The sequence below is a fragment of the Polypterus senegalus genome, chromosome 17, assembly GCF_016835505.1.
Source record: "Polypterus senegalus isolate Bchr_013 chromosome 17, ASM1683550v1, whole genome shotgun sequence".
Taxonomy (NCBI): Eukaryota; Metazoa; Chordata; class Cladistia; order Polypteriformes; family Polypteridae; genus Polypterus; species Polypterus senegalus.
Window position 1 is genome coordinate 99982089 of NC_053170.1, and position 25069 is coordinate 100007157.

The window sequence follows — 25069 nt, forward strand, 5'->3', positions numbered from 1 at the left end:
AAAGCACAGCCAGTCCACAGCTTAGCAATACTTTACAAAATTAAATAGCAAAAATATACTTTGAAGAATTGAAAATTCAATGAAATAAATGAAAAGAATGAAATTAAAAAATGCTCTCGTCGTCGTCGTATTTTTTTTTGCAGTATCTAAAACCTGTTTGCTTCATACGTCCAAAAGTACAAAGCCACACGTCGCCGCTGCCATCGCACGGTGACGGCTCAGTTCTGCCCACGTCGCCCTTTTCTTGGTTTTTTTTTTTGCTCTTTTCCGAGATGCCATTCCCGGTGCGTCCAAATCACGTTGGATTTTTTTTTTTTTTGCAGGAAAATCTTTAACGTATTGCTTTAAGAAATAAAGTTTTGGTCAACTGTAACAATTCAGACGCAGAGTTGCTGGAAAGATCACTTTTCGCAGTGAGGGGGTCCTGAGCGCCCATTTCAGGTCCACATCGTCATAAGAGATCCACAACGTCAGAAATCTTCAGATTTGCCCTTTTAAAGAGAAAGAAAGTCAAGTTTTGTTCTGTGCCGTTTGCCGGTTTTAGTCCTGGAGAGATGAATGCTCGGCTCTGGAGGTGATGCTTATGAGAATGCAGTGGGCGCCGAGCCCCCCCTACACGCAGATCTCGATGGGGGTGGCGACCAGGATGCGGCTGCCGGTGGTCTCGCGGGTCACACGCTCGTAGCTGCTGGTGGACGACAGGGAGCTGGCGGTGGACACGGAGGAGAAGTGGGGCGACGTCTCCATGATGATGCTGCTCTTTGCGATGCCGCAGACCGGCGACAGGGTCTGCTGCTTCATGCGGTCAACCAGGTCTTCCTCCGAGGAAGAGGAGCTGATGTCGGTCAGGTGGCCCCCACTTTCGTTGTCCAGCATCCAGCAGTGGTTGAAGTAGCTGAAGACCTCCTTCACCGTGCAGCGCCTCTCGGGCTCCAGGAAGAGCAGCTTGCGAAACATGCGCAAGGCCTCGTCCGTGAAGCGGCGCCACTGTGAGGGCAGCGTGCCCGTGCGGCGCCTCTGCCACCGCACAAACTCCTCATAGAAGGTGTCCGAGGGCAGGGCCTTTTCCCAGGGGAAGTTGCCAGTCAGCATGCAGAAGAGGAGCACCCCGAAGGCCCACACGTCTGTACTGTAATCCACACAGAAGCCGTCGTGCTTGGAGGCGTCGCAGAGTTCGGGGGCCGTGTACGGGATGGTGCCACTCACCCTTTTGACTGGCGAGCCCGCCCTCCGGGTCATGCCGAAGTCGGACAGTTTTACTTTGCGGCACTCCTTGTCAAAGATGAGGATGTTTTCGGGCTTGATGTCGCGGTGCACCAGCTTCTTACAGTGCAGATAGTCCAGCGCGATGGCAACCTGGTGAACGCACCGCTTGGCCACCGTTTCTGGAAGACCCACCTACAGTTGAGAGAAGGGGCGTCATTTACAATTCAGACAGGCAAACTGGTAAACTGACTGCTGTGACCTGAAGGTGTCTTGGTGACAAAAATGACAACCAATGGTAGAAATTCAAATCAAAGAGGGGCGTAAGACGAACTCCCAGCAGACCTGGGCATGGAGCGGGCAGCCCTGGCACCCGCGCCTTAGAACTCATCAGGCCCGGCCAGCGTTTGGATGGGAGACCAGCTAGGAATAGCAGGAGGGGGTCAAGCCAATGGGGGGTGCTTATCACATGGTCTGTGTGAGGACCCCAATGCCCCCAGGGCAGTGACAGGGGCACAGTGCTGAAACAATGGTGCCACCTTTCAGATGAGTTGTAACACCAAAGTCCTGTCTGTCTGTGGGCATTAATTGCCCGAATCAGGTGGACTTTGATGTCCTAAACTGCCAACCACAGCCCAGTCCTTCTGGCCCCCCGGTCAGCCCCTCATCTCTAATTGGCTCCCTCTCCCCCGTGTGGCAAGTGTGCTGGCGCCGTCACAACATTCAGGTGGGCTCCCCACTCACTATGTAAGGCGCTATATAAATGGCAGGGAATGGGTATTATTATTAGAATATTGTTTGGTTAGCCAGTAAAAGGGGGTATCGTGCTGGACTTTTCATTTTCTAAGCAATAGCTGACTTTTGACTGGTTTGAACTGGTGTAGTAGCCGGCAACCATGGCACCCGCATCTCAGAAGAGCTCATCCACCTGACGCTAAGAATGTTCAGGCCCGGCCAGCACTTGGGTGGGAGACCAGCCAGTGGGGGGCGCTCACCCTGTGGTTTGAGTGTGGATCCCAGTGCCCCCAGGGCACTGACAGGGACAGAGTGCTGTAAAAATGGTGCCAACTTTTGGATGAGATGTAAAACTGTGGTCATTAAAGAGTAAAGTGCCAGCGTACATCGTCCACCTCGGCCTTTGTTATTCTGACCCCCTAATTGCCCTTTACCACCTCATAGCTAATGTGCAGTGAGCATACTGGCACAAAATGGCTACTGCCCGCGTTGGGGTTGCTGCATTCTGCTGGTGGTCAAAGTGCGTGATGTCACTTCTTGACCCCCTGCCACCCGCTTCAGGCTTTGTAAGTCTGCTAAGAGAATAAACGCCAGCCCACCTGGGGGGGGATGATGTCAAACAGGTCGCCTGCCAGCGCGTACTCCTGGGCAAACACGTAGTACTCATCGGTCTCGAAGGCGATGCCAAACATGTTGATGATGAAGGGGCAGGGCGACAGGTACAGTGAGATGCTGTATTCGCGCAGGAAGCTCTTCAGCTTTGTGGTTTTCTTTCTCAGGAACTTGAGGGCCATTTTTGTGCCTGAAATCAAATAAAAAAAAAAAATGAAACATTAATTTACCTTCACGAGAGAAGAAAAAAAAAAAACAGCGGAGTGTCACGGTGACCAGTGACAGTGACCTGAATCAGTCAGCGGACATTCTGATGTGCCCCGCCATTCATACAAGGAGGGGATTCACCGCACCGTTGACAGAAATGATCATCCGAGTAGGGAGGGGGTTTAGAATTTTCCAGTGTGTCACCTGTGTCATCGAAGGCAGCCTGTGACACAAAAAGGTAACTTCTGAAAGAAAAGCCCACCTTAGTGCTGTCAGCGTACCGGTAAAGCATAACAGTGGAAGGGGGCAATCAATCAATCAATCAATCAGTTTATCAAACACAACTCAAGCAGTTCAGCCTGCTGGCACTGGCACCTCACCCCTCTCCCCTGCTAGGCCTCCCTCGTCACGTTCAGTATGCGCATCCTGTGCCACTCTACCATTTCACGGCTGAAATCAAAGCCACAAGCAGCCTGGGGTCTCGCAGGAAGTGGAAATACATGGAGTGGCTGACAAACCTGACAGAGTGGAGAGCAGTGCCACCGAAACGAGAGACGCACGGCAGACGCCACAAAGACGGAGTTCAGGCCTTCAAATTTCAGGGACGGGCCTTTGGGACTGCGCATGGGTGGGCTATTAAAGTAAGTGCAGACCCTCAGCTCCTAAAGTACACGTGTGACGCACTGGGGGTGCTGCCGACACTTTGGTTTTCCTCTCACACACTCACACTGGCACCACGTGGAGTCCTCACTCGGTCAGTCCGTCCAACACACACACACACATCATTAGGACGGTAAAGGGACACAAACAAAGGTAACCAAAGAAAAGCCCCCAGCGACTGTGACCAGGACCCCCTGCAGATGAGGGCTGGCAGCAATAATCTGATTTGATTTCTGTTGCTACGAACCTCAGACCGCCTGGCATATTCGTGGGGCGCCCCAGATGGGACCATGATTGCCCCAGATGGGACCATGATTGAGAGTGACAATGAGTGGGCACGGGATGGACGCCCATCACCCATCGTCATAGTTTATTAATGGAGATCCAAATCAGACAGTTGACGTGCCGCGAGGACGTGTCAGGTGCCCCCATAGTGACATCGTGAAGACCCCTCTTCTGTGTGTCGCCCAGAACTGCGACAGCTCGAGATCAGCGAGGCGGGCAGACGCCGACAGAGCCCACCGCTGACCCGAGTCACTACTTTGCAGTTGTGTGACGTGTGTGAAGGTGGCGAGGCCCCCAGCATTTCACCCATCAAAAGGGTTTTTTTAGATTGTTTTTCGTTTTAAACCCGCTGGGCACCGAGTGGCAGAGCCAATGTGGATGACGGGTTGTGTGCCAATGTGACCTGGCATGGGTGCTGCAGCAGTTGGTTGAAGCAGGGAGCTCACATGTTTCCCTGAAGTGGAGTGAAGGTCTTGCCCATCACCCCCCGCTTCCCTGATCCAAGCCCACCACCACACCCGGCCATCCTGAGTGGACACTTTGTCTGATGATTGCTCGAATACCATTGGACACTTTGAGCGCCCATTCCAAAACTGGCACGGATCCGGAATGGTGGAGGTAGGTTATGGGGGGCTGATAAGGTGAGACTTAATGGGCCTGTGCACTCGTACTGTCAGCTCAGGGGGGCCGCAGAGCGCTGCGCTGGGCCTTTGACTTTCAGTCGTTTGCTTTCAAGTCTTTCATATCAAACAATAAAACGACAAAAACGGAGAATTTGACCAACTCCGCGGCTGTGCACGAGGGTGGGCTTCAAAGAGTCGAGAGAAGGCAGGAGCAGCGTCACCGATCACTGAGGGGCAGAGAAAGCACAGGTGGCCACGAGGAGACCCCCACAAGGAGGTGGCTGGATCAGTTACAGCAGTGGCCCCCAGCTGAGGTGCCACCCAGAGAAGTTACAACAATAAAATCATAAAAGTTAAACCGACTCTGCGGCGGGCGGGCGGCCGTTCCAATTGTCTCTTTCTGCAATGGTTTCCGTCACGCATGCCAACAGACCCCCCCAAAATGGTCCTTTCCTAGGGGTGACGTGGGCCGAGGTCCTCTGTTTGGGTCCCCGCGTCACATACAATGGGGCCAGGACTGCGTTCAGCTCTCCTGTGACCTCACGACTGGAAAAACAGAGGAAAGGAAGAACCGAGGAACGTCAAGCCACCCCAAGAACGTGAAACTGGCACCCAACGCCATGGGACGCTGAACCAAAGCATACACCTGGGTGGTCTTCAGTGCACCTAAATGCGTCCATCATTAGTCCCTCCTGGCCACCCAGGCAGCACCGTCAGTGAGGTCACTCGGCTCGCTTGTCACCTTTTGGTGTCACCAAGAAACTACTGAGGCGTCTGTCAGGTGCCAGTCGCTCTGCTTACTAGAATTAGAGGCACAAGCCCCTCGAGGTCTGACATCACCCCACGCGCACAAGTCGTCCCGTGCCAGCGTCACACAGACACATTTGTGTACCCGGTGCCACTTCTGATTGGCCTGCCTGAACCGAGACCCTCCTTTTGTGTGACCCCCCAGCCAGACAGAACCCCCGACAGGCCCGTACCTCTGATCTTGTGAATGACCAGGTCCACCTTGCCATAGGTGCCCTTGCCCAGCTCCCTCATCACCTCGTAGTACTTGCTGACCTCCACCTTCTCCAGATTTTGGGCCGCGATGAGCTGCAGCTCCTCCAGGATGTCGATGGGCGCGCGGGACACCAAAGGTGACGAGCTCATCTTGCTTCTCCAAGTGGAGTGACGTGTGACTGAAGATTATCCGCCTCGTCGTCTTCCTACAATTTAAAATAAACAAACAAACAAACATTCGGATTTCTGTTTTTCATTTTTTACTCCAGAATGAATGGCGAAGCCTCTCCTGTGCCCCTGCACTGCCTGGCAGCCCCTTTTTACACTCCATTACAAGCCCACCATACCAGTTCTGCCACATTTCCTTTAGTCGGCCGACATGAAACCCACCATTCCGGGTTCCTGCGAGACATCCTACTGCTTCTCGGGGTTGGCAGCAGCGGTAATGAGAGGCACGTTAGAGCCGCGCCAACATGCTGAGCTCTTGGCCTTTCTATAAATCGAGTAAAACCGAAGGCAGGAACAAACCTGCAGCCTTTCAAAAACGCCCAAAGCTGTCGTACCTGCTGATGCCAGTCTCCCTGTGACGTGAACTTAGCAAGTGGCTGAACTTGAAGGGCGATGCCACCCGTGCCGTTATTGGAGCGCCTGACACTTAACGCTCGACAGACGGCGGTCAGCGCTGTGCGGGCCTCGCTTTTCCACTTCACTCAGCACCCTAAAGCAGCAGGCAGCACTGCGGGGCACGGTTGTCATCGCAGGTACCATGTAGTACCAATTTGGGCCCCTGCTGGTGCCCAACACTCATCAGTTGAGAGCCAAGGGGCCGACTGAACCTGAAAGGGGTGACAGGATCTCTGAGGACTGAAGCTCCAGTGTGACAAGCTCTCCAAAGGTCTCCTCACAGGTCGCCCCTCCACCGAGGTGACGCTATCCTATTACAATTCAAGGTGGGCACCTGCTGTTATTGGATATGAAAAGAGCCACCTGGAGCTGGGCATTGGATATGAAAAGAGCCACCTGGAGGATTGTTGTCAACGACGGCCTGGGATACGTGGCAGGGGACACCAGGGGACACCAGCGAGAGGCAGACGCGTCTCCTGAGAAGCCAATCTGGAGATGGAGAGACACAAAGCCGGGCGCTGGATCAGCTGTCCATTCTGGCAGATCACGTGGCAGGAGGTGTGCGAAAACCTGTGCCAGGTGCCCTCAACCACTACCCAGCCAACGCAGCTGGTGATGATGAGGGCCGGCATGACGCAGCCTTCATGGTGACTGGCAGCTCCTCGTATGTAGGCCAGAAGTGTCAGTGTGCCAAGTGTGTGTGCCCTCCCTGTGTGGCAGTGTCACCCATCTGTAAGCCACGCTCAGCTCTCTCTCTCTCTCTCTCTCACACATACATCTTCACATTCCCTTCTTTCCTGGTATGGCGTGACCCACCCGTGTGCCAGTCCCTAACAGTTCACCCCCCAGTCCTTCTCGCCCAAGCTGCTCCTCTCATTGGTAGGTGCAGCTTCTCACTTTCCACCACCAGTCAGTTGGCATCATTGCTAAAATGAAGCAGATGCCCGCAGCCGTCTCGTAAAGTGCCACAGCATGTGCCCACACACACTGCCTGGTGGCAGTTACCACGGCTGGCACTCTTTGGGCGCTGATCCCACCAGGCTGGGATGACATGCCAACACACGGCTGCTCGCTCACCGGGCCAGAAGACAATCAGAAACACCCGAGACCCCCCAGCTGGGCCGCAACTAAAAGTCGTGTTGAATTTGTGCGACGCTCAGAAAAGCTTCGTCATGCGGTGGGTCGGCTTCCAGTCTGCAAGTCAGGACGGACCCCCTGAGGCCCCCAAGTTCCCAGACACACAAGCCTGACAGCCGTGTCACCGTGGTGCCTTAGCCGAGTGTGCTGTGCTGGGCAGCTAATGTTGCTTAAAAGGGGGTCCGATTTCGGACCCTACAGTGTGTGCTTCAGCAGAAGCCGAGACCCCTCAGACCAGGCAGCGTTCAGCAGTCAGTTTGGGTGACGTCGGCACCCATGGCGCCCTAATGTTGTCTCGCACAATCGGAGCCCCACGTGGTCTTCTCCTGGTGTAGCCCACCTACATGAAGGCCTGCCGTGCTTATCCCCCTGACCCACCCTGGCCACTCTCCTCGGCCCACACAACTGCTGCCCACCTGATGTTTTTCGTTCTTCATTCTGTGCATTCTGAGCAGGAGAGAAACACTCCGAGCTGCCCACCTGGCACCAATAATCTCACCAAGTCGCGCAGATGCCCTGTTTGCCCCATTCTGTGTCCACAGGACTATAGGCGTTGTGCTGCTGCCACCCGATTGCCGGTCCTGCTCCTTTACCCAGAGTGACGTCAATGCCAGGGTCAGCTGAGAGCTGGCAGTTCACCTAAACATCTTTGGGCAGGCTATGTGGGCAGGGGGCACACGGGGTACGAAACAACACTTGGAAGGTCGATGAGAGCCAACCCAGCAGACACGCAGCAGTCAGGCCATTCCACTCATTTAAACTCCAACTGACAGGAAATGGCAGCGGGAACCCACGAAAGTCAAGTGGTCTTAACACCCGAGGGCACAGAGGGGCCGCTTGACGTGACTCCATCTCTCCGGTCCAAGCTGGCAAAGCGCCGGTGCCAATCAGCACTGATGGCAATGGGCAGGAGCCACTGCTGGACAGCCTGGTGCCAAGTCCACTGCACGATGCCCGTGTTTAGCCCAGCAGCTACGCCGTTGGTTAGCATAACACACGAAGACGGGGGGGGTTAGGGAAAAAAAATAAAATAAAAAGTAAGAAGGAATTTCCTACCCTGCTGGATTTTGTATTCCCCTCGCTGTGCCCTTCTGAGGCGCATGCAGTGCCACGCACCCCCCTGAGCTCAGGAAGTCGGGCAGCACTGGGGTCTCAATCCCGTTTCAGGTGTCGAAGTCTCGCTAAGTCTGCGGGGTCCGGCAAACCTCCTTCTGCGGAAAAGTGCAGGAAGCAGACCCTCCGGCCGAGGTGAAAAACAGAAATGAAAAGGGTGACCCCCCCCACCCCCACCTTATTTAGCAGGAGGACAGCGCAGGGGGCACACAAGGTAGAGCCGTTCGGTTCGAGTCCCCTCCCTGTTTGGGGTCTGCATGGCCTTTCACTGCTCACCTCCTCAAGGACTGATGAGTGAGTGGGGTGCGCCCCCCTGGGGGTCTCACTTGGGAGGCTGGACAGCACAAGGTGACACGCCAGCTCAGCGCCAGCCTCCGCCCGACTGTCTGATCTCGAGCGGGGCTGCGGACCCCCCACGCACAACAGGCCAGGTCTGAACCCGCCAGTGCCCATGTGAAGCAGGCCTGTTCTCCCAGTTCACCTAACTCTCTCACCCACTGACTGCTTTACTGGTGGACTGGCCCAGTGTAAGCAAGTCTGGCTACGTTTACGAGTGGCACGGCAACCCAGCTCTTGTCATGTGCCCAAAGACCTGGCATAAAGTTCTTCTCTCCGAGACCCAGAACTGGAGTAAGAGGTGGATAAATGGACAGGTGCAGCCCCCCATCGAGTGACGAGGCCCGTCAATGACTTCTGTGCTCCACGATGCTCTGATCCCCTCCAAACCCCGAAGGTCAGACCACACACATTGCTGCCCTGCGTTTAACAAAGCTAAGCTGGCACCGGCCTGCTGGTCCACTGTGGGGTGATAGTGGGCCATCTTCACAGCAGGGGGGCTCCACACAGCAGCTTGAAAGGAAGACCAGAAAGGCCGCAGGGTCAACTCCTCACAGCCGCTGCCCACGTGATGCACGTCCGGCACTTTATATACTGAAGGTGCCCGACTGGTAAGATGTTTCGTTTCCCCTTTGGGACAAATCGAGCATAGCTGAACCTAGAAGAACAGACACCCTAACCCTAGAAGGGTACGAGACCCCCTCTCCAGTCACCACGCTCAGTGTCCCCTTTCAGTCTTTGCACAACGTTTTGACTTTCATGGACTTTTTTCAAAGGTGTGCCCCCTAGTTAGTTGCCCTCCAGGTACCTAACCCACCAACAGCAGTAGACATGAATGTTGTGACTGGGCATTGAGACCCTCGTAAAGAAAATGAAAGGTGCTGAATCAGGAGACTGGCACCAATCGCACCTTCCTGGCTCAGTGACATGCGGCACGCTGCCTTCAGGGGCCACAAACCTTCGTGTTTCATCGTGCAGACGGGCACTCGGTTGGCACAGCCTCTTTCACAACAAAGCCGACGTCAAAATGCCCACAAGTAAGGCCAGCACAGGTGGCAAGGCTGTGGGAAAACAACATGGCACATCTCCTAGCACAAACACGGGCTCTCTTAGTGGCTTCCAGTGTCATGCCAGTCTGTCTTTCTGCCCACACGCGTGTTAGTGGCATTGCATCACTTGTGCGTTATTAACATCCACAAAAGTGGCCGACAACACCAGAAAACGTCAATGACTTGTTACACTGAGATGGACAAAGCGCACTCTTCATTCAGGTCGGGGTCCCAGCAGCTGGCACAAGGCAGTGACCAACCAGAACACAAACAGGGCACCGTTACCGGGGTGACAAGTTTGGCTCACTTATCAACCCAACCTTTAAGCGTGTGGGACCTCCAGAGATCAGGCAACAGGACGGTCTGCCCCATCTGTCTTGATCTTCTCTGAGTTCTCTTGAACCTCAAAGACCTACGGGCTTCACTGACTGGCACTGTGGATGTGTGAGTGTGATGGAGTGCCAGCCATTGGGTCCAAAGCCCGTTACTGCCCAGTGTCTGCAGAGTTCAAAATGGAAGGACAAAGGCCCTGGCGTGGACTCCAGTCTAAGAGACAGACAACGTGGACTTTACATCCATCTGCACGTCTGTCCACCCGCCATGCCAATCTGTCTGCCAGCCCCCCCGTGGTCACTCAGTGGTCTGCGTTACCAGGCCCTCGCTGTATCTTTTCTTTTCATACGTTTATCAATCAGGTGACAGACAGATGGTGTTAAACTTGTCCCAGTGGCGTAACCCTGTCCTATCACACATGTCCCCAGGCAGCGCCCCCCACACTGATGCCAACCTCTTTTGGAAGCTGCTTTGGATAAGAGCCTCTGCTAAGCAAATACATGCAAACGCCATTGTGCGCTGCTGCTGCTCTTCGGGTTTCTTCTTCTGCCTTCATGCACTTCACACTCTCATGTCTGCCTGTACCCGTGTGTCTCCGTGTGTCTCTGTGTATCTCGGCCTGCTCCTCCATCGCTGTATGCCACCCTACAAACGCCACGAATGAGCTCAGACAGTGCAGCAGGGCAACCAACACGTGTGGCACCTCTCAGTGGCCCGATACTCGGCTTATTCACCGTCTGTGCCACTTCACCCGTCACGTTTACCGCACCTGCGGCTTAGTGTCCCCCTGGCTCTGTCACATTGTCATTGTCATGCCTCACGATAATAACAATGTGAATTGTGTCGGCACATTCAAGGTGAGGCCTCCCCCTCCGTCCCACCCCACTACCTTCAGACCCTCATCTGCCTCACACACCCCACCGGGCCCCAGTGTTTAAACCAGATGACAATACCAAGACAATACCAGTGTGTAAAGACAATACCAGTGTGTAAAGACAATAAACCCCCCGACGAGGGTGGCGATCACACACACACCTGATGGTGTCGCAGGACCCGCACGGCACACGGGATCTGCTGCTTCTATTACTGGGGGCCCAGCTTAATGCCCCCCTTTCTTCCCGTGCCATCCTCCTGGGCAGGTAGCCCTCACAGTTTGCTCCCTGATCTCCCTAATCCACCGAGCACAATGGCAGGATTAGTGCCCTCCTGTCTGCTCCCCTCCTTTGTCTCGGAACGAGAGAGCGCACGGCGAGCGCAGAGCCTTTAAAAATGGCCAGCACGTCAAGCCCGTGTCCGTCACGCGAGTCCACTCGTGCTGCCAAGCAGAGCGCGTGTCACGCACGAACACCCAGGACGTGAAGCGCAAATCGCTGCCCATTCTAGCCTGCCAAAGCGGCCGGCCACACGACTTGCGTGTCACACACGACTGACACACACACACACACGAGTCTTGCACGGGATCGCCGGCGCGCTGCGAGTCAACGCGTTCTGTCCGCTCCGGCTGGCGGGCGCGGGTCGTGCGGGTCACGTTGACACGCGGCACAGTTTCGCGCGCTCCTCTGCGCAACGCCGCCTGTCAAAACGCCATTTAAGACACCGTGAGCCCCGGACACGAGAAACGAACAAACAAACAAACGGGAAAAAAAAACACACACGCCAGCTGCGTACCCGCTGCGAGCCTCGCCGCTCCAGCGAAAAGCACCAAAACCAAAAGCACGGGGACAGCGGACTCCCGAAGCCGTCGGCTGCTGGCCAGGTCTCGAAAAAAGGTGCATACGGGCATCAGTCGCAATCGGCAAAGGCGACGTCTTGCACCCCGCGGCAGGAAGCTTACCTTCGTGAATATGCATGCAGGGGCGCTGTCCCGGTGCGCGCACTCCCGATGTCTGACTGCAGCCGAATGACGGTCCGTCGTCCAGCCGCCACTTTCGCCGCTCGGCTGTATCGCTGCTGCTGCTGCCCTATTGTCTCCGCATCCCTCTCCGCCCTCCGAGGTGCCGCGCAAGCCCCGCCCCTCCGTGCACGAGCGACCCAATCGGCGCGGGCCTGCTGTCTCCGTACAGATTAGCCGCGCTCGGCTCCCGGAGCGAGCGAGCGAGCGGGCGAGCTTGGGCAGTCGGTCGGTCTGTCGGTTTTCCTCGCGGCACGCGCGCTCCTTCTTCTTTCCCTTTCCTGCTTTTTGTAAACACGCACTGCACAGCTGAGCTGACCCGCGTTATCTGCAGCCCGATCGCCCTGAAAGGGTTAAAAAAAATGCAGCACGCCCCGCCCGCCTTGGCATTCACGGCTGACTGAAATGATTGGTGACTGACAGCGGGGCTCGCCCCGCCCCCTTGCTGGGGCCCCTGATTCATGGATTTGCGTCAAACGTCAACAGAGAGAGCGCGCGTGCCGGGCATCGCACACTCGGAGCGGAGCCGCCATCTGCTCGGCGAGCAGGGACGGAATGACATCAGAAGGACAAAATCTGGACCGCGGAATGCGCCTGCCACGCGGGCACATGCCAGTGGGTAGGACACGGCGGTGTCTGTGCTGTCCCCGCCCGGATTGACCCCAGGCGACTGATGTCACCAGCCAACCTGCTCATCCAGTCTAGGAGCCGGGGACCAGCCCTGAACTGCAGTGGCCTCAGTGACAAACCCTCAATCACTATGGGGCAGTTTTATTATGTGGGGAGTTACTGCACTGCACTGTACCTGTGTGGCGGAGTATCTAGCATATCAATTGATGAGTATGACTTGGTTTGTGAATATTTAAAGGGAAGAAAGCCGTGTAACCAGTTGTGGCTTTGGCACATTTATGACGCTTCCAGATCAGGTGACATTTCTGTTGTTTCATCTGGGTGGGGAAGGGAGAGTTAACCACATAATAATAATTATTAATGACATTTATACCGCACCAAGTCACTTCAGCCACCACCAATGTGCAGCATCCACCTGGTGATATGAAGCCTGCCATTCTTGTGGCAGGACGCTCACCAAACATGAGCTATTAGGTGGTGGAGGGGCAAGAGAGACTGTCAATAACTGATTAGGGGGCCGGAATGCCTAGGCTGCGGTGGGCAATTTAGCCAGGACATCAGGGTACACCCCCTACTCTTTCCGAAGGATGCCCAGGGATCTTTTATGACCGCAGAGATTCAGGCGCCATTTCTATAGCTCAGTGTCCCCCTCACTACACTGAGGCATTAGGATCCACATTTAGACCTTAGGGTAAGCGCCCTCTGCAGGTCTCACCAACACCTCTTCCAGCAGCGTCCCAAGTACTGGCTGGGTCCAAACATGCTTAGCTGTGGGTGGCATGACTGTTGGTATCAGCTTACAAGTCCATGTCCCTTTGAAGAAAGCCTGTACTGGAGGACAAGTATAGACCTAAAAAGTAGTCTCGTACCTTTTAGTCCAAGTTGTGGAGAAACAGGCCTGGATGAACCAAGGGAGTCACATTGCACCCACTGGTCCAGTGGCATACCAACAACGATGGACCAGCATAATGTCAAACCCCCCCAAAGTCCCTCTGTCTTCTGTCTCCCCTCTCAGTGTCACCACTGTAGAAGAGAGGAGGTCCCTGCCACTCCAGCAGAGGCTACGTCAGATCCGGACTGAACTAAATAAAGACAGCCTGCCACCTGGTGCCATGCCATCCAAGTCACATTAATGTTATCTTGCTGACATTCACCTTAAGTCTGCTATTAATTTTTTGGGCATATTATCTAAAATACCTAAATAAACGTGTAGCGTAACCTTAAATGAGGCCCGCCCCCCCACTGCAGCCAATCACAGCTCCCACCTCCACCCCTATGGAATCCATTCATTGCAGCTGATCACGCCAACCAAATCCCAACAACTACAATGGATCCCCCCACCGTCCCCATCCCCTGGAAACCATCGGCTGCAATTGATCGGCACCCCCAACAAAATTCATCCTCTGGTACCCCAACACATTAACTGGCGGCCCTAACGAGTTCTCACAGTTCAAAGCCCCTACTCCACCACTGTTCTGCACAACTTGCGCCCTCCCCTTGAACCCTTGTCTCACTGCTGATCACAATACTGTCCTTCACTGTAACTTGATCGGATCTGATTGAAGGTTTTTATGACCCAACTCGGCAGACGCCGTTTTTTAAACTGCTTCATTTGAAATGGATATTATTTTATATTTCAATGGACAACCGAAGTAAAACACGGCTGCCGTTAAGCCTCGCGCTTCAGCCCAGTCACTACTCTTGGCATCACTGCGATACCCCATTATTGCCTTCCTCAGGCTTCACACCGCCATTACTGGGAGAGCCGTCAGTCTGCGCAGATCTGCCCTGCAGTTGTTCACAGACTCGCCTGCCCGTTCAAAGTGCGATGTTGCTGCGCAGATCAGACCGACTCTGCGCCTTTTCACAAATCGGTCGGTTTGACGGACATTTTTCAAGTGAGGTATCAGTGACAGAGCACGGTACGAGGTGCCGATTCCTGCAGACTGGGAGCCGAAGTGATGATCAAATTCTCCAGCATTCGGCCGCCCAGCTCCTTGAAAGTCTTTTGGTTCGGTTTCTGTGCTGCGCACATCTGAGTTTCTGAAAGAAAACCCGAGCGTCTGCTTATCCTGCCTTCTACACTCCACTCCCGATGCGCAGAACTGCGCAGTCCGCTGACACTGGAGACGTAGGCTACGCGCTGCTGTCCGTTTCCTTTGCTTATTAGACAGGGGTGGTAGGACCGACAAACTGCTCCATAAATTATAAACGTAACCTGACAGCTTCTATGACGTCGTTTCTTAAAAGCTGCGACAATGACCCGAAGGACTAATAAGAGCACCTTCTAATAAGACCCACTTAACTTCCACACACACACGCAGGCGGACAAACGTCCTACAAAAAAAAAAGGACGAGCAAACTGCTGCGAAGAGACACACGTCTGTCGTGCTGCTGCCACAGTGCCACAGTGACGAAGTTAAGGGGATTCAACATTAAGTTGCCATTTAAAAGACCTAATCAGTTACCCCAGTTTCGGTAGCGCGTTCGTCCTTAATTGTCCCCGAGTTTTCCCAGAATGTCTCCACATCTCGGGCACGCGCGCTGGCACTTCACTTGGTTCCCTTCTTTCACGTGCACGCGCGTTTGCCTTTTGACCAGTCTCCCCTTTTCCGTGCCCGCGCACTAACCTTTCCAACGTCCATCTTCTAGCTCATGAGCACGCGCACCGCTTCCTGTCGCGTGCACGCGCCTATGCACCAGCACATTCATAGTTTTCGCCCCATCGCACGTGAAAAACCGGAGGAACTTAAAAATCCTGGACAGAAAGTGCGCGCCGGTAAAGGTGCCACGAGTTGCTTAACTCACGTGCGCGTGTGTGCGAGTGTGTGCGCACGCGGAGAGGCACACATGGGCTGTGCCAATCCATTCAGACGTTTTTGATTTTTTTTAACAAAGCCGCCAAATACCCCCCACCCCCCTTGGCATTCTGAACAGAGTCGCCTGCATCTGCAACCTAGCCTGGCAGTGAGGGGCACATTAACGGGTACGAACCTGCTCTCCCGACGGGATGCCGCACCGCATCACTTCTATCTACCAGCCCACATAGCCCGAGCACTGCAAGTTCAAACTTCTGATCTGTTCATCAGGTGCATTTCGGTGGGTGGCCCGCATGCACAAGAGTCGACCTCTAACAGCCCCGCCGCCATACACCGGAGAGGTGCGCAGCGTAGCATGCGGTGCCCACTGATTGTGGCGTCTGCTCGCTTACCAGTTACTTGGCTGACACCCTGCCTGTCATCTGCGCTGCCGGCTCCGGCTGATGCCACTTGATCCTATTTTCTTTTCTTTTCTTTTTCCACTTGCGATTTCTTATTAATCTCACTGACTGACTGGAGCTGCAGACGCAGGATTTGCGTCACCGGCCTGCTTTGGTATTCAGGTGGCGACACGCGGGTTTCAGGACAGATTAGGCTTTCGGCTTGGAGTGTGCATTGATAAAGAGAAATAGCAAATGTGCGGGGATTGGTGGCGCTCTTCCAAGGAACCACCTCAGTCCGGGGGGTTATTGGGGTCCGTGGAGGAGGTGGTCTGGCTGGTGGGCCAGCAGGGGCGGAGTGTGCAGCGAGGGAGAGAGCAGCACGAGCCGAGCTGAGCCGAGCCGAGCCGTGCCGTCTGCGCCGCTCACCCCGGTTGAACCTGCGCGATTCTTCACAGCTGAAAGACGCACGTGTGCCATCTGCGCTCTGGAACTTTCTGTCACTTTCTGTCACTGTCCACTAAGAGAGCTCCGCTCATGGACTCGGCTTTCTCCTTTCACCTTTCCCGAGATTGTCTTTTCCTGTCTTCGTTTGATTCTTTTTATTTTACTACAACAACAACATTTATTTATTTAGCACATTTTCATACACACAGTAGCTCAAAGTGCTTTACAAAATGAAGAACAAAAAAATAAAAGACACAATAAAAAATAAAAATAAGTCAACATGAATTAACATAGAATAAGTAAGGTCCGATGGCCAGGGTGGACAGAAAAAACAAAAAAACTCCAAATGCTGGAGAAAAAAAAAATAAAATCTGCAGGGGTTCCAGGACACGAGACCACCCAGTCCCCTCTGGGCAATCTACCTAACATAAGTGAACCAGTCCTCTTTGGATTTAGGGTTCTCATGAAAGGACTTGATGATGATGATGGTCACGTAGACTTCTGGCTTTCAGTCCATCAATGGTGGAGCATCAGGATGCTTTGAGTAGGTGGAGGTGGCGCAGGACGGCAAGGACAATGGACTCCTGGATAAAGAGAGGAGACGAGAGGAGAGGAGCCGAGGGCGCCATGGCAGATCATCTGAGCCAACAGCTTTATAATTTAGGACGAGAATGAGCCCCCCTACTCTCTGAAGACCACTGAGCCGCTCTGTATACACAGTACCCCTCTTTTCAGATGATATATGCTAACCTTTGACACCTGCCATACACGCCTGTGCACAGCACGTCTGTCTGTATACTGCCTTTAATGTCCATATGTCTTATTAGAAGTATTTACTGTAAATCTAGAAGTGCCTTTAATGTTTTTATATCTCTGTGCATTATAGATTACTTGTCTTCTATATAGTGCCTTTCACAGCTATGCATTGAAGTGTTTTGAATATGTATGCGTTATATAGCGCCTTTCATTTCAATGAAGCCTTTAAAGTCTGAACTATTTAGTACCTTCCACATCTACATACGCTTATCTACATATTAGACATTGCCTTTCATATCCACTCGTTTTTTAATATCTATCATATAGTGCCTTCCACATCTATCACAGAGTGTCTTTCATGTCCACATTTATCTCTCATGTGTTGCCCTCCACACCTGTGCGGTGGTCTTTGGGCCTCTGTTAATGGCACCTTCCTCATCTGTTATAGCGTCTTTCCTCACTTGTCACATTTCTTTCCAGTCGGTAATTTAAGGTCACAGCTGGTTTTCTGGGTGCCATTTATGCCGCTCACTTTTTACATTTTCTTTACATTAAGTGCCACACTGGCTCAGGTGTTTCCAGGTGCCAAAGTGCTTTTTTGGGGGGACGCCATTCATCTTCAGTTACCACGGCTGACAGATCATTTGGAAAAACCTGCAGCCAAAAACTGCTGCTGCCCTGTCTGTCATTTGTAATCGCCACGGAGCGGAAACTCAAAGTAATCGGGCAGCGAACACGACGGGCTGCGCCCTGAGATGTGGCCGTCGCGTCCTTTGGCTCGTGTTTAGCGTTTCAGGTTTTCTTTCTGCAGAACAGCTATGACAGATTTTGACAACTTAAGGTCAGATATTAAGAATTTCCACTCGTTTCACGACATGCAATGAAGTTGCTCTCCCTAAGCGTGGATCGTGTAATATTTAATAAGTTATTAGAATACCAATGTCAAAATGAAAGAGCAGAAAATCAAAGTGCATTTTAAAGGTCACCTTTATTAGCGACTTTGTCACACTTGACATCCTGTGTGTGCTCCTCAGGTAATTCTTTGATAGGCCGATTGCGTGGGCACCGGTAAGTCACGCAGGGAGCACAGACGTTGAGGGCACTGACGCCACTGCTATGGTGGGCTGCATCAGGAGTGGGCAGGAGGAGGAGTACAGGAAGCTAATCAAGGACTTTGTTAAATGGTGCGACTCAAACCACCTACACCTGAACACCAGTAAGACCAAGGAGCTGGTGGTGGATTTCAGGAGGACCAGGCCCCTCATGGACCCCGTGATCATCAGAGGTGACTGTGCAGAGGGTACAGACCTACAAATACCTGGGAGTGCAGCTGGATGATAAACTGGACTGGACTGCCAACGCTGATGATCTGTGCCAGAGAGGACAGAGCTGACTATACTTCATTAGAAGGCTGGTGTCCTTCAACATCTGAAATAAGATGCTGCAGATGTTCTACCAGACGGTTGTGGTGAGCGCCCTCTTCTACGCGGTGGTGTGCTGGGATGCCTCACGCCTGGACAAACTGGTGAGGAAGGCAGGCTCTATTGTAGGCACGGAGCTGGACAGTTTGACATCCGTGGCAGAGCGACGGGCGCTGAGCAGGCGAGTGTCAATCATGGAGAATCCACTGAACACGATCATCTCCAGACAGAGGAGCAGCTTCAGTGACAGACTGAGGAGACCCCACACTACGCGACTCGGGGGGTAAACATTAACGTTATACAATGATATTGTCTGTTATACCTGCATTGTTATCACTCTGATATTTAATATTGTTCTTTATCCGTTTGTTGCTGCTGGAGTGTGTGAATTTCCCCTTGAGATTATCTATCTATCTAACAATGATGCCAATCCTGGAAACTGGTGGCAGCCCTGGCCACGGCCCAATGTAAATAAAGAAAGAAGACACAGCAGGCACAGCTAAAGCAGATATGTGACGTCTGGAAGGTGTGGAATGGGCAGGTGGACACCTCCGATTCCTGAAAGGTGTGAACAACGTCCTGGAATACGGGAGGACAGACAATGAGGGCACCTGAAGGTCAGACACGGTAGAGCTCTGCTCACTGAGGTGGAACACAGCTTGGGGGACGACATGGCGGAGCTAACTAAGAAGACTTCTTGTTCAACCTTTTTAGATGCTCGTCATCAACTGTGTCTTCACAGAGGGCCACAGTGGTGTACTGCTGCCCCCAGACTGGTTTGGAGCCCCGGCCCAGTTACTCTTAGGATGTCCTTCTAAAGTGTGTGATCTAGTGATGGGGCCACAAGAGAAGACTCATTTAAAAGGTTAAGTGACTCACTCAGGGTCAGCCTGGAGCTCACAAGTCCCCTGCCTTCTCCCCAGTTCAGTCCCACCTTCATTCCAGTGTGACAAGTAAAAGGCCCAGCCTTTCCTCTGATGTTCTAATTGTTTCGCTAGTCGTTCTCGTCTCTTACTTGGACCTCAGAGGCGAGTGCCGACATGTAAGCAACATTCAGAAATGTGCATTTGTTTTGCTGGATCATTAAATGCCAACTGCTGACTCCCCCCAGTGTGTTTTAAGAAGCGTTTGAAGACTCTCTCAACTTCTAGAGTGCGGCCGCACTGTGTGGGTTCAAACTACCCATAAGCCACCACGCCCGTGTTGTACGGTGCCAGCTTCTACCGTGGAACAAGGAGGAGGAAACGGGAGCATTCAGACAACACCATGCGACGGTGGCTCTTAATGGCGATGCCAACCACTGTACCTGCGTGTCGCTTGCTTTATTATCATCGTGTGTTTGTAGAATCAGCGCAGCACGACTCCGGCTGATATGCAGAGGAATAACAATCTGGGGACACCAGGGTGTGTCGTACAACCAGAATGTCACCAAAGGGTACAATCTGCCCAAGTGTGCGTTCATCGCTAATATCTACTGTACACCAACAGCACAGGTCAGTTTCCGGGGCTGAATGTCGCTAATCAACGTCTTCTCTTCATCGCAGTTCAGGTTGCTGGGATTATTCACCAGACACGGGTTGTTAAAGGGCGGTTTTTTCCCCTGAATTTCCATGAGTGCCAATCTACTGAGTGATAAAACACGCACGCTTAACGGGCCTTGGTAACTCTACACTGGCGATCACACACACCCAAGGTCAGTAGAAACCCGGGTTTCATTCATAGATTTCATGGCCTCGGCTGCCATACTTCCCTGGCTGGCTGGCTGGCTGCCATGCGGCTAAGCACAACGATGACAGACAGAATGGAGTTCATTAAGGTATTGGCAGTGCTGACTGTGCGCCGTAAATCTTTGTTATTCAGGAGGACCGAGTGAATTACAGGACTGCAGGACAGCCCGGAGCTGCCATTTTATAGAATAGAAACACAGAGTGAGGCCACACACCTTACAGTATATCCCTCTGTAACACATTCACGTAGCCAAGTCCCCCACTGCAGTTTCACGCCAGGGTCTTCTGCTGTCCCTTCTGTACTGCTCTGCCCATACAGATGACCCCATGATGTTTCTCGATTGCTGGTCTCAACATCATGCTCACCCTTCCCTGCTATTATGTTTATGGGCCTCTTTATGCCATCCAAACAAAACTCAATTAACATTAAAAAAGCATTGGGTGCAAGGCAGGGACCAGAAAACTGACCTGCAGAGGGCGCCAGTCTGTCACAGGCAACACGCACACGGACAGCGGGCCAATGCAGAACCGATTTGGTACAAGAACTTAACATCCTCTGAATTTGCTAAGTTTCAATTTACAATTACACTTTCATTTGTGACATTTCTTCTATCTAATCCACATAATGGACATGGCACCAGTCCATCACAAGGACCAGTTACCCATGTGCCCCTAGACAATATGGCTGGCATCGCCAATTAACCTAACACATGTCATCCGGATGTTCACGGAAATCCCAAGCAGACACAGACTTCACGAAGACCGTGGCCGGACACAGGACTTGAACCCGGGAGCTACTGAAGGTGGCAGCGGTGTGGCCCAGAACTCTTAAACCCAACATTATGAAACACAGGATGCTTTTAATTGGAAAGTTTCATGGTAAAGTTGAACAGTTACTCTCAACTCTAAGGGTTCCCTAACTTTGGCCCATTACACCTTCTCTCCATATCCACGCACGTCTGCACCGGCCACTCCCGTGTCTCCCCACATGTCCAATATGCACAGGTTATGGCACCGTCACGTGGCACAACTCCTGCATTTGCAGACTTCATTTACAGCAAGTCATAGACAGTCGTGCTGTGTCTCCATGACCCCCCGTCGTGCAGACTGGCATCCCCAGTGGCAGGTTTGATTTTGTCTTAAGTTGTAGGGGTGGGGCTTGTGTGTATGCGAGAGCTGACAACCAATGAGAGCTCAAGCACAAGTACAATGCAGAGAATGAGCTACCAAGAATAAGGAACCACGGGGGTTTGGACCTTGCAAAGAGATGTCTGTTAGCATAGTGTGAACACTGGCCCGGACACAGACAGACGGACATCGTTGGCTCCAGCACACACTGTTTATTTACACTAATTATTTACAAATTACGTGCGCTCTCAACCCCAGTGCCTCCAGCACCGATTCCCCCAAGTCCAGGCCACACAGTCTCACTGCCTTTCTCCTCGCCGCCTCTAGTCCTCCCTCCAGCTTCGTCCTCTTCCACCCGACAGCCCTTTAAATAGGAACCCGGATGGGCTCCAGCTGCTTCCCGGCATTCCTCTGTAGCCACGCCCCAGTGAGGCGGAAGTGCCGGCTGCGCAACCGGAAGCCGTCTGGGTGTCCCCAGTCTTTTTCCCCCCAGCACTTCCTGGTGTGGCGGAAGTGCTGAGCTCCCGGGATATTTAGGCACCGGGGCGCCACCTGGTGGTGTCCACGGGTCCCTACAGGGCTGGGCTTCCAAGCCCTTTACCCGAGGCCCCCAACATAACCAGGGCGGACGCCCCCTCGTGGTCTGGAGGAGACACACACCCTCCTCCGGTCCTCCTGGGTGTCCCGGACCACAATAGTAATATTATTTGTAATGCCACTTTGACCATTGCCTTGATAACTCTCTCATCATGCACTAGGAGTATGAGTTGATGACAACATCAAAATGTAAAGGAATAAAGTTTGCTCCTCATCAGCCCCAAACTATCCAAGATTGGATTTACATTTACTGGTGATTACGTGTGATGCTCCCTGCGATTCTGGTATCTGATCCCTGCTTGAACAAGACTCTTAATTTGGGTTTTGTCAATCGATTCTTGACTTCAGTTTTGTTTCGTTATAAACCTTGTTATTGTCATGGTCACTCCATTCAAATATGCTGTTCTTTCCTTTGAGATGGTGCAATGAGAGGCTCATCTGTCTGATGTTGTGTTTTACGTACCATGACAGAAAGAAAAAAAAGGGCAGAGACTGCAGCTGAACTCGCTTTGGAAATGTGAAACTGTGCAGGAAGGTTCTTATGGAATCGCCTAATTTTTCATCCCTTGTGACTCCTGGTTCTATAATCTGATATCCACAGGTAACAAGATCAGAAACTGCAGCCATCAAGAGTGACATCTCCTCCAACCAGAAACCGTGTAATGTGCCACTGGCTGTAGATTTACTTGGTAACTCTAAAGTGGCTCAGCATTGCGCGAGTGTGCCCGGTGCTGTACTAAAGTAGAAGGTGCGTCCAAAGACTTGCTAATGAGGTTCAAAAGCTGGAAAAATGTCAAAGTATAAAGATCTCTTTGGAGGTTATCAGTCCATATTATGAACCCACTAGACTGAGGTGGCTAGAGTGGGCAGAAGCCTAAGAGCTAGAAAGGCAGATATTAGGGACGGCTTTGCCTTTATAGGATGAAAGCTATTAAAGCTTAAAAGTTGACCTGAAAGGTCTTCAATTTGATAACGTACATTGCTATCTTTATTCAAAGGCTCTACCATTTTACTTTAGTGCACAAAAGTCAAATCTGTATTTTAATTTATTGGATTTCTGATCACCTGTATTCACAGAGGGTAAGAGCCATTAAAACTAAAGTAGCTGGATTAAATAAACACTCTGCTGCTCAGTTCCACCATGTTTATTTTCTGTCTTACACCAGCTACTATCACATGCGTGGCTTATCTCAAGCTGCTATATTGGGAAAATGAGTAACACTACCTGAAGCATTAATTGTGTGATAATTATATTAAAAAAGGCAAACAATACTAAGTCAAATCCATTTCGATGATAATCACAATGATCAAAGTGCCTGCTGATCTGGCTTTTTACTGCTACAGGGAAATGCTGGTGCCCATTAAGATCTTGTCTGATGTGCTCAAGCTCAGGCTCGGCTACTCAAACTTAGAATTTTTCTACACCTGGTTGAATTATAAATCATTATTCAATAAAACTCAGAGAACGAAAAAAAAATGAAACAGATGAAAAGGAGAGCTGTGAGTGAAATTGAAAATTGATTTTAAGAAACAAATTGTAAAGAGGGGATTAGTGTTGATGAAAGGGAAGGAACCTCTGCTTTCCTTAACAGAACTGATTCTGCTCCTTGCCGGCTACAGCTGAATCCCCAGTTTGTTAACATTTCATTTAGTGTTCAATTTCCGTCTTCTTTTATATGCCATCTCATTCACTCACAAGCAATGTAATGAGATCAATTCAACAATCAAATCACCGTGCCAGTAGAGGCGGCTCAGTGAAGGCCGTCGACTCTGGTAAATGAGATGGAGTCACAAGAGTTGTAAAGATGGCTGTGGCAGAGGCAAAAAGCCCATGCTCTCCAGCAGCCTTTAATTTGCAAAATGCCAACCAGTTAATACAAAAACATATGCCCTTGAAACAAGAATTTTCTTAAAAATTGTAAAAAGACAAGTGAGTGATCCATCATTGTGCTCAATTGCTTTCAATAATATTATAACATGATGTACCTTCCAAGCTAACATCCAGCCTAAGGCCGACTCACAAAAGCCCCTGCCAAATTAAGCTTTTATTATAATGGATGGATGGAAGGAGGACCGTTGGTGGCATCACATTTTTAGAGCACATTCGTATAAAATGAGGCATGCAAACAAATGACAAAGAAAATATCCTCTCCTTGCTTATCATGTAATGTAAACAAACATTTCATCTGCCCTACTCAGCTTTGTCTAGATATACACTAAAATTTAATTGCATAGAGACCTCTAGCCTGCTTTTATTTGTTACAAAATACATCCTACTGTCTGATTAAAATATGACACGTAAAATTGTTCCTAAAAATGGTAAATTATTAAAACCAAAATGTACAAATATTTTCAAAAGCTTTTCCTGCACGTAACACAGGTTGCTGATGGCGGACTTTTTTACACAAAGAGAAAGAGCTCCAGCTGTTTCGAATGCAGACACTGAGCAAGGTTCCTGATACGACAGAGTCTGACATTGTGCGAGTCGCCAGCATTGTATACTCTGTATATATGGTAATTTTCCTTCTGTTTTAGTGCCAGATCCAATTCATTTGCGGAGATGTGTATAAAATGTTTCTCTGACTTCATTGTGGCCTTGACTTCAATAAAAACCTCAGTAAGACCTTGGCCGGATTTAGGCGTGAAAGTGACTTTGAAATCATAGGGTTGTCCACTTTCACTATTCATATTGTTCCACACAATCTCCAGCGGCTTGCAGTTAGTTCCATTTTCTTTCCAGTTTGTTAAGAAGGCGTACACTAGTGTCTCACCCCATCGGCCAATAGCATAGCTACTTTCGGTATCCTCGGGAAAGATGGCTGCTTTTGGCAAACAGACACTAGAATCAATGGGAAGGTCTTCCAAAACAGCTTCAGGGGGCTGCCTTTGTGCCCAAATAGGTTTATCCAGAGGAATGGGTGGTCGCTGGATATCTGCCCCCCCTTGAAACAGGCAGGGATAAAGGTCTGACGTGGCAGGCTTGAAGTTGCTAAATAAAAGCAGAAGCAGAGATCTGTTAATGGAAATCTTGTAAACCTGGCAATATCATAACCAAGAAAGATGCGTCATCACTCCAAATTTGTCTGATGAATCTTCAAGTCTGAATCAAGTTTTCAGTAAAATGATTTTGGTGTGATGGAGAGCCCACTTGAGACTGAACATGCAAGTATTTTTAAAGGATGCAGGGCAGACGTCAGGCCATTAGGTGTTCTAGTTGTTTATGCACCAGCTGTGGCAACATTTGTGGCATTTCTGGAGATACCCCTCTGCTACCAGGGTACTATGCATCAGAATAGTCAGATGAGTGATAGCAGGAAAACCCACTGCTCCCAACTAGCCACTGTAATGGATATT

At 51.4% G+C, this 25069-nt stretch overlaps 2 protein-coding genes across 4 annotated transcripts in view; both read right to left on the minus strand.

Moving 5' to 3' along the window:
- Nucleotides 1–248: 248 nt before the first annotated feature.
- On the minus strand, nt 249–15745 carry bsk146 (brain specific kinase 146). Of its 3 annotated transcripts, none has more exons than XM_039739467.1 (4): nt 15652–15745; nt 5306–5533; nt 2538–2740; nt 249–1398 (listed from the first exon to the last, which is right to left on the minus strand). In XM_039739467.1, exons 2-4 carry the CDS (start codon nt 5475–5477, stop codon nt 613–615), a joined length of 1161 nt encoding a protein of 386 aa, XP_039595401.1. In that variant the 5' UTR covers nt 5478–5533; nt 15652–15745; the 3' UTR covers nt 249–612. The 3 variants fall into 3 exon arrangements, with proteins under 3 accessions (XP_039595401.1, XP_039595400.1, XP_039595402.1); XM_039739466.1 differs by lacking the exon at nt 15652–15745 and adding an exon at nt 11754–12094; XM_039739468.1 differs by lacking the exon at nt 15652–15745 and adding an exon at nt 11588–11604.
- Nucleotides 15746–22907: 7162 nt separating this feature from the next.
- Nucleotides 22908–25069, minus strand: part of wu:fj29h11 (protein NO VEIN) — an 83270-nt gene continuing 81108 nt past the window's right edge. Inside the window, exon 43 of the mRNA XM_039739173.1 lies at nt 22908–24704. Coding sequence (XP_039595107.1) covers nt 24116–24704 — 589 coding nt within the window. The 3' untranslated portion in view covers nt 22908–24115. The remainder of the gene's footprint in view (nt 24705–25069) is intronic.

Bases quoted from the DNA above. Each gene is read 5' to 3' on its own strand.
- bsk146 (XM_039739467.1), bottom strand. From the start codon at position 5,477: ATGAGCTCGTCACCTTTGGTGTCCCGCGCGCCCATCGACATCCTGGAG. The intron at 2,741-5,305 runs GTACGGGCCTGT...ATTTGATTTCAG, and splicing joins GGTCATTCACAAGATCAGAG to GCACAAAAATGGCCCTCAAG. The intron at 1,399-2,537 runs GTGGGCTGGCGT...TCTCAACTGTAG, and splicing joins TTGACATCATCCCCCCCCAG to GTGGGTCTTCCAGAAACGGT.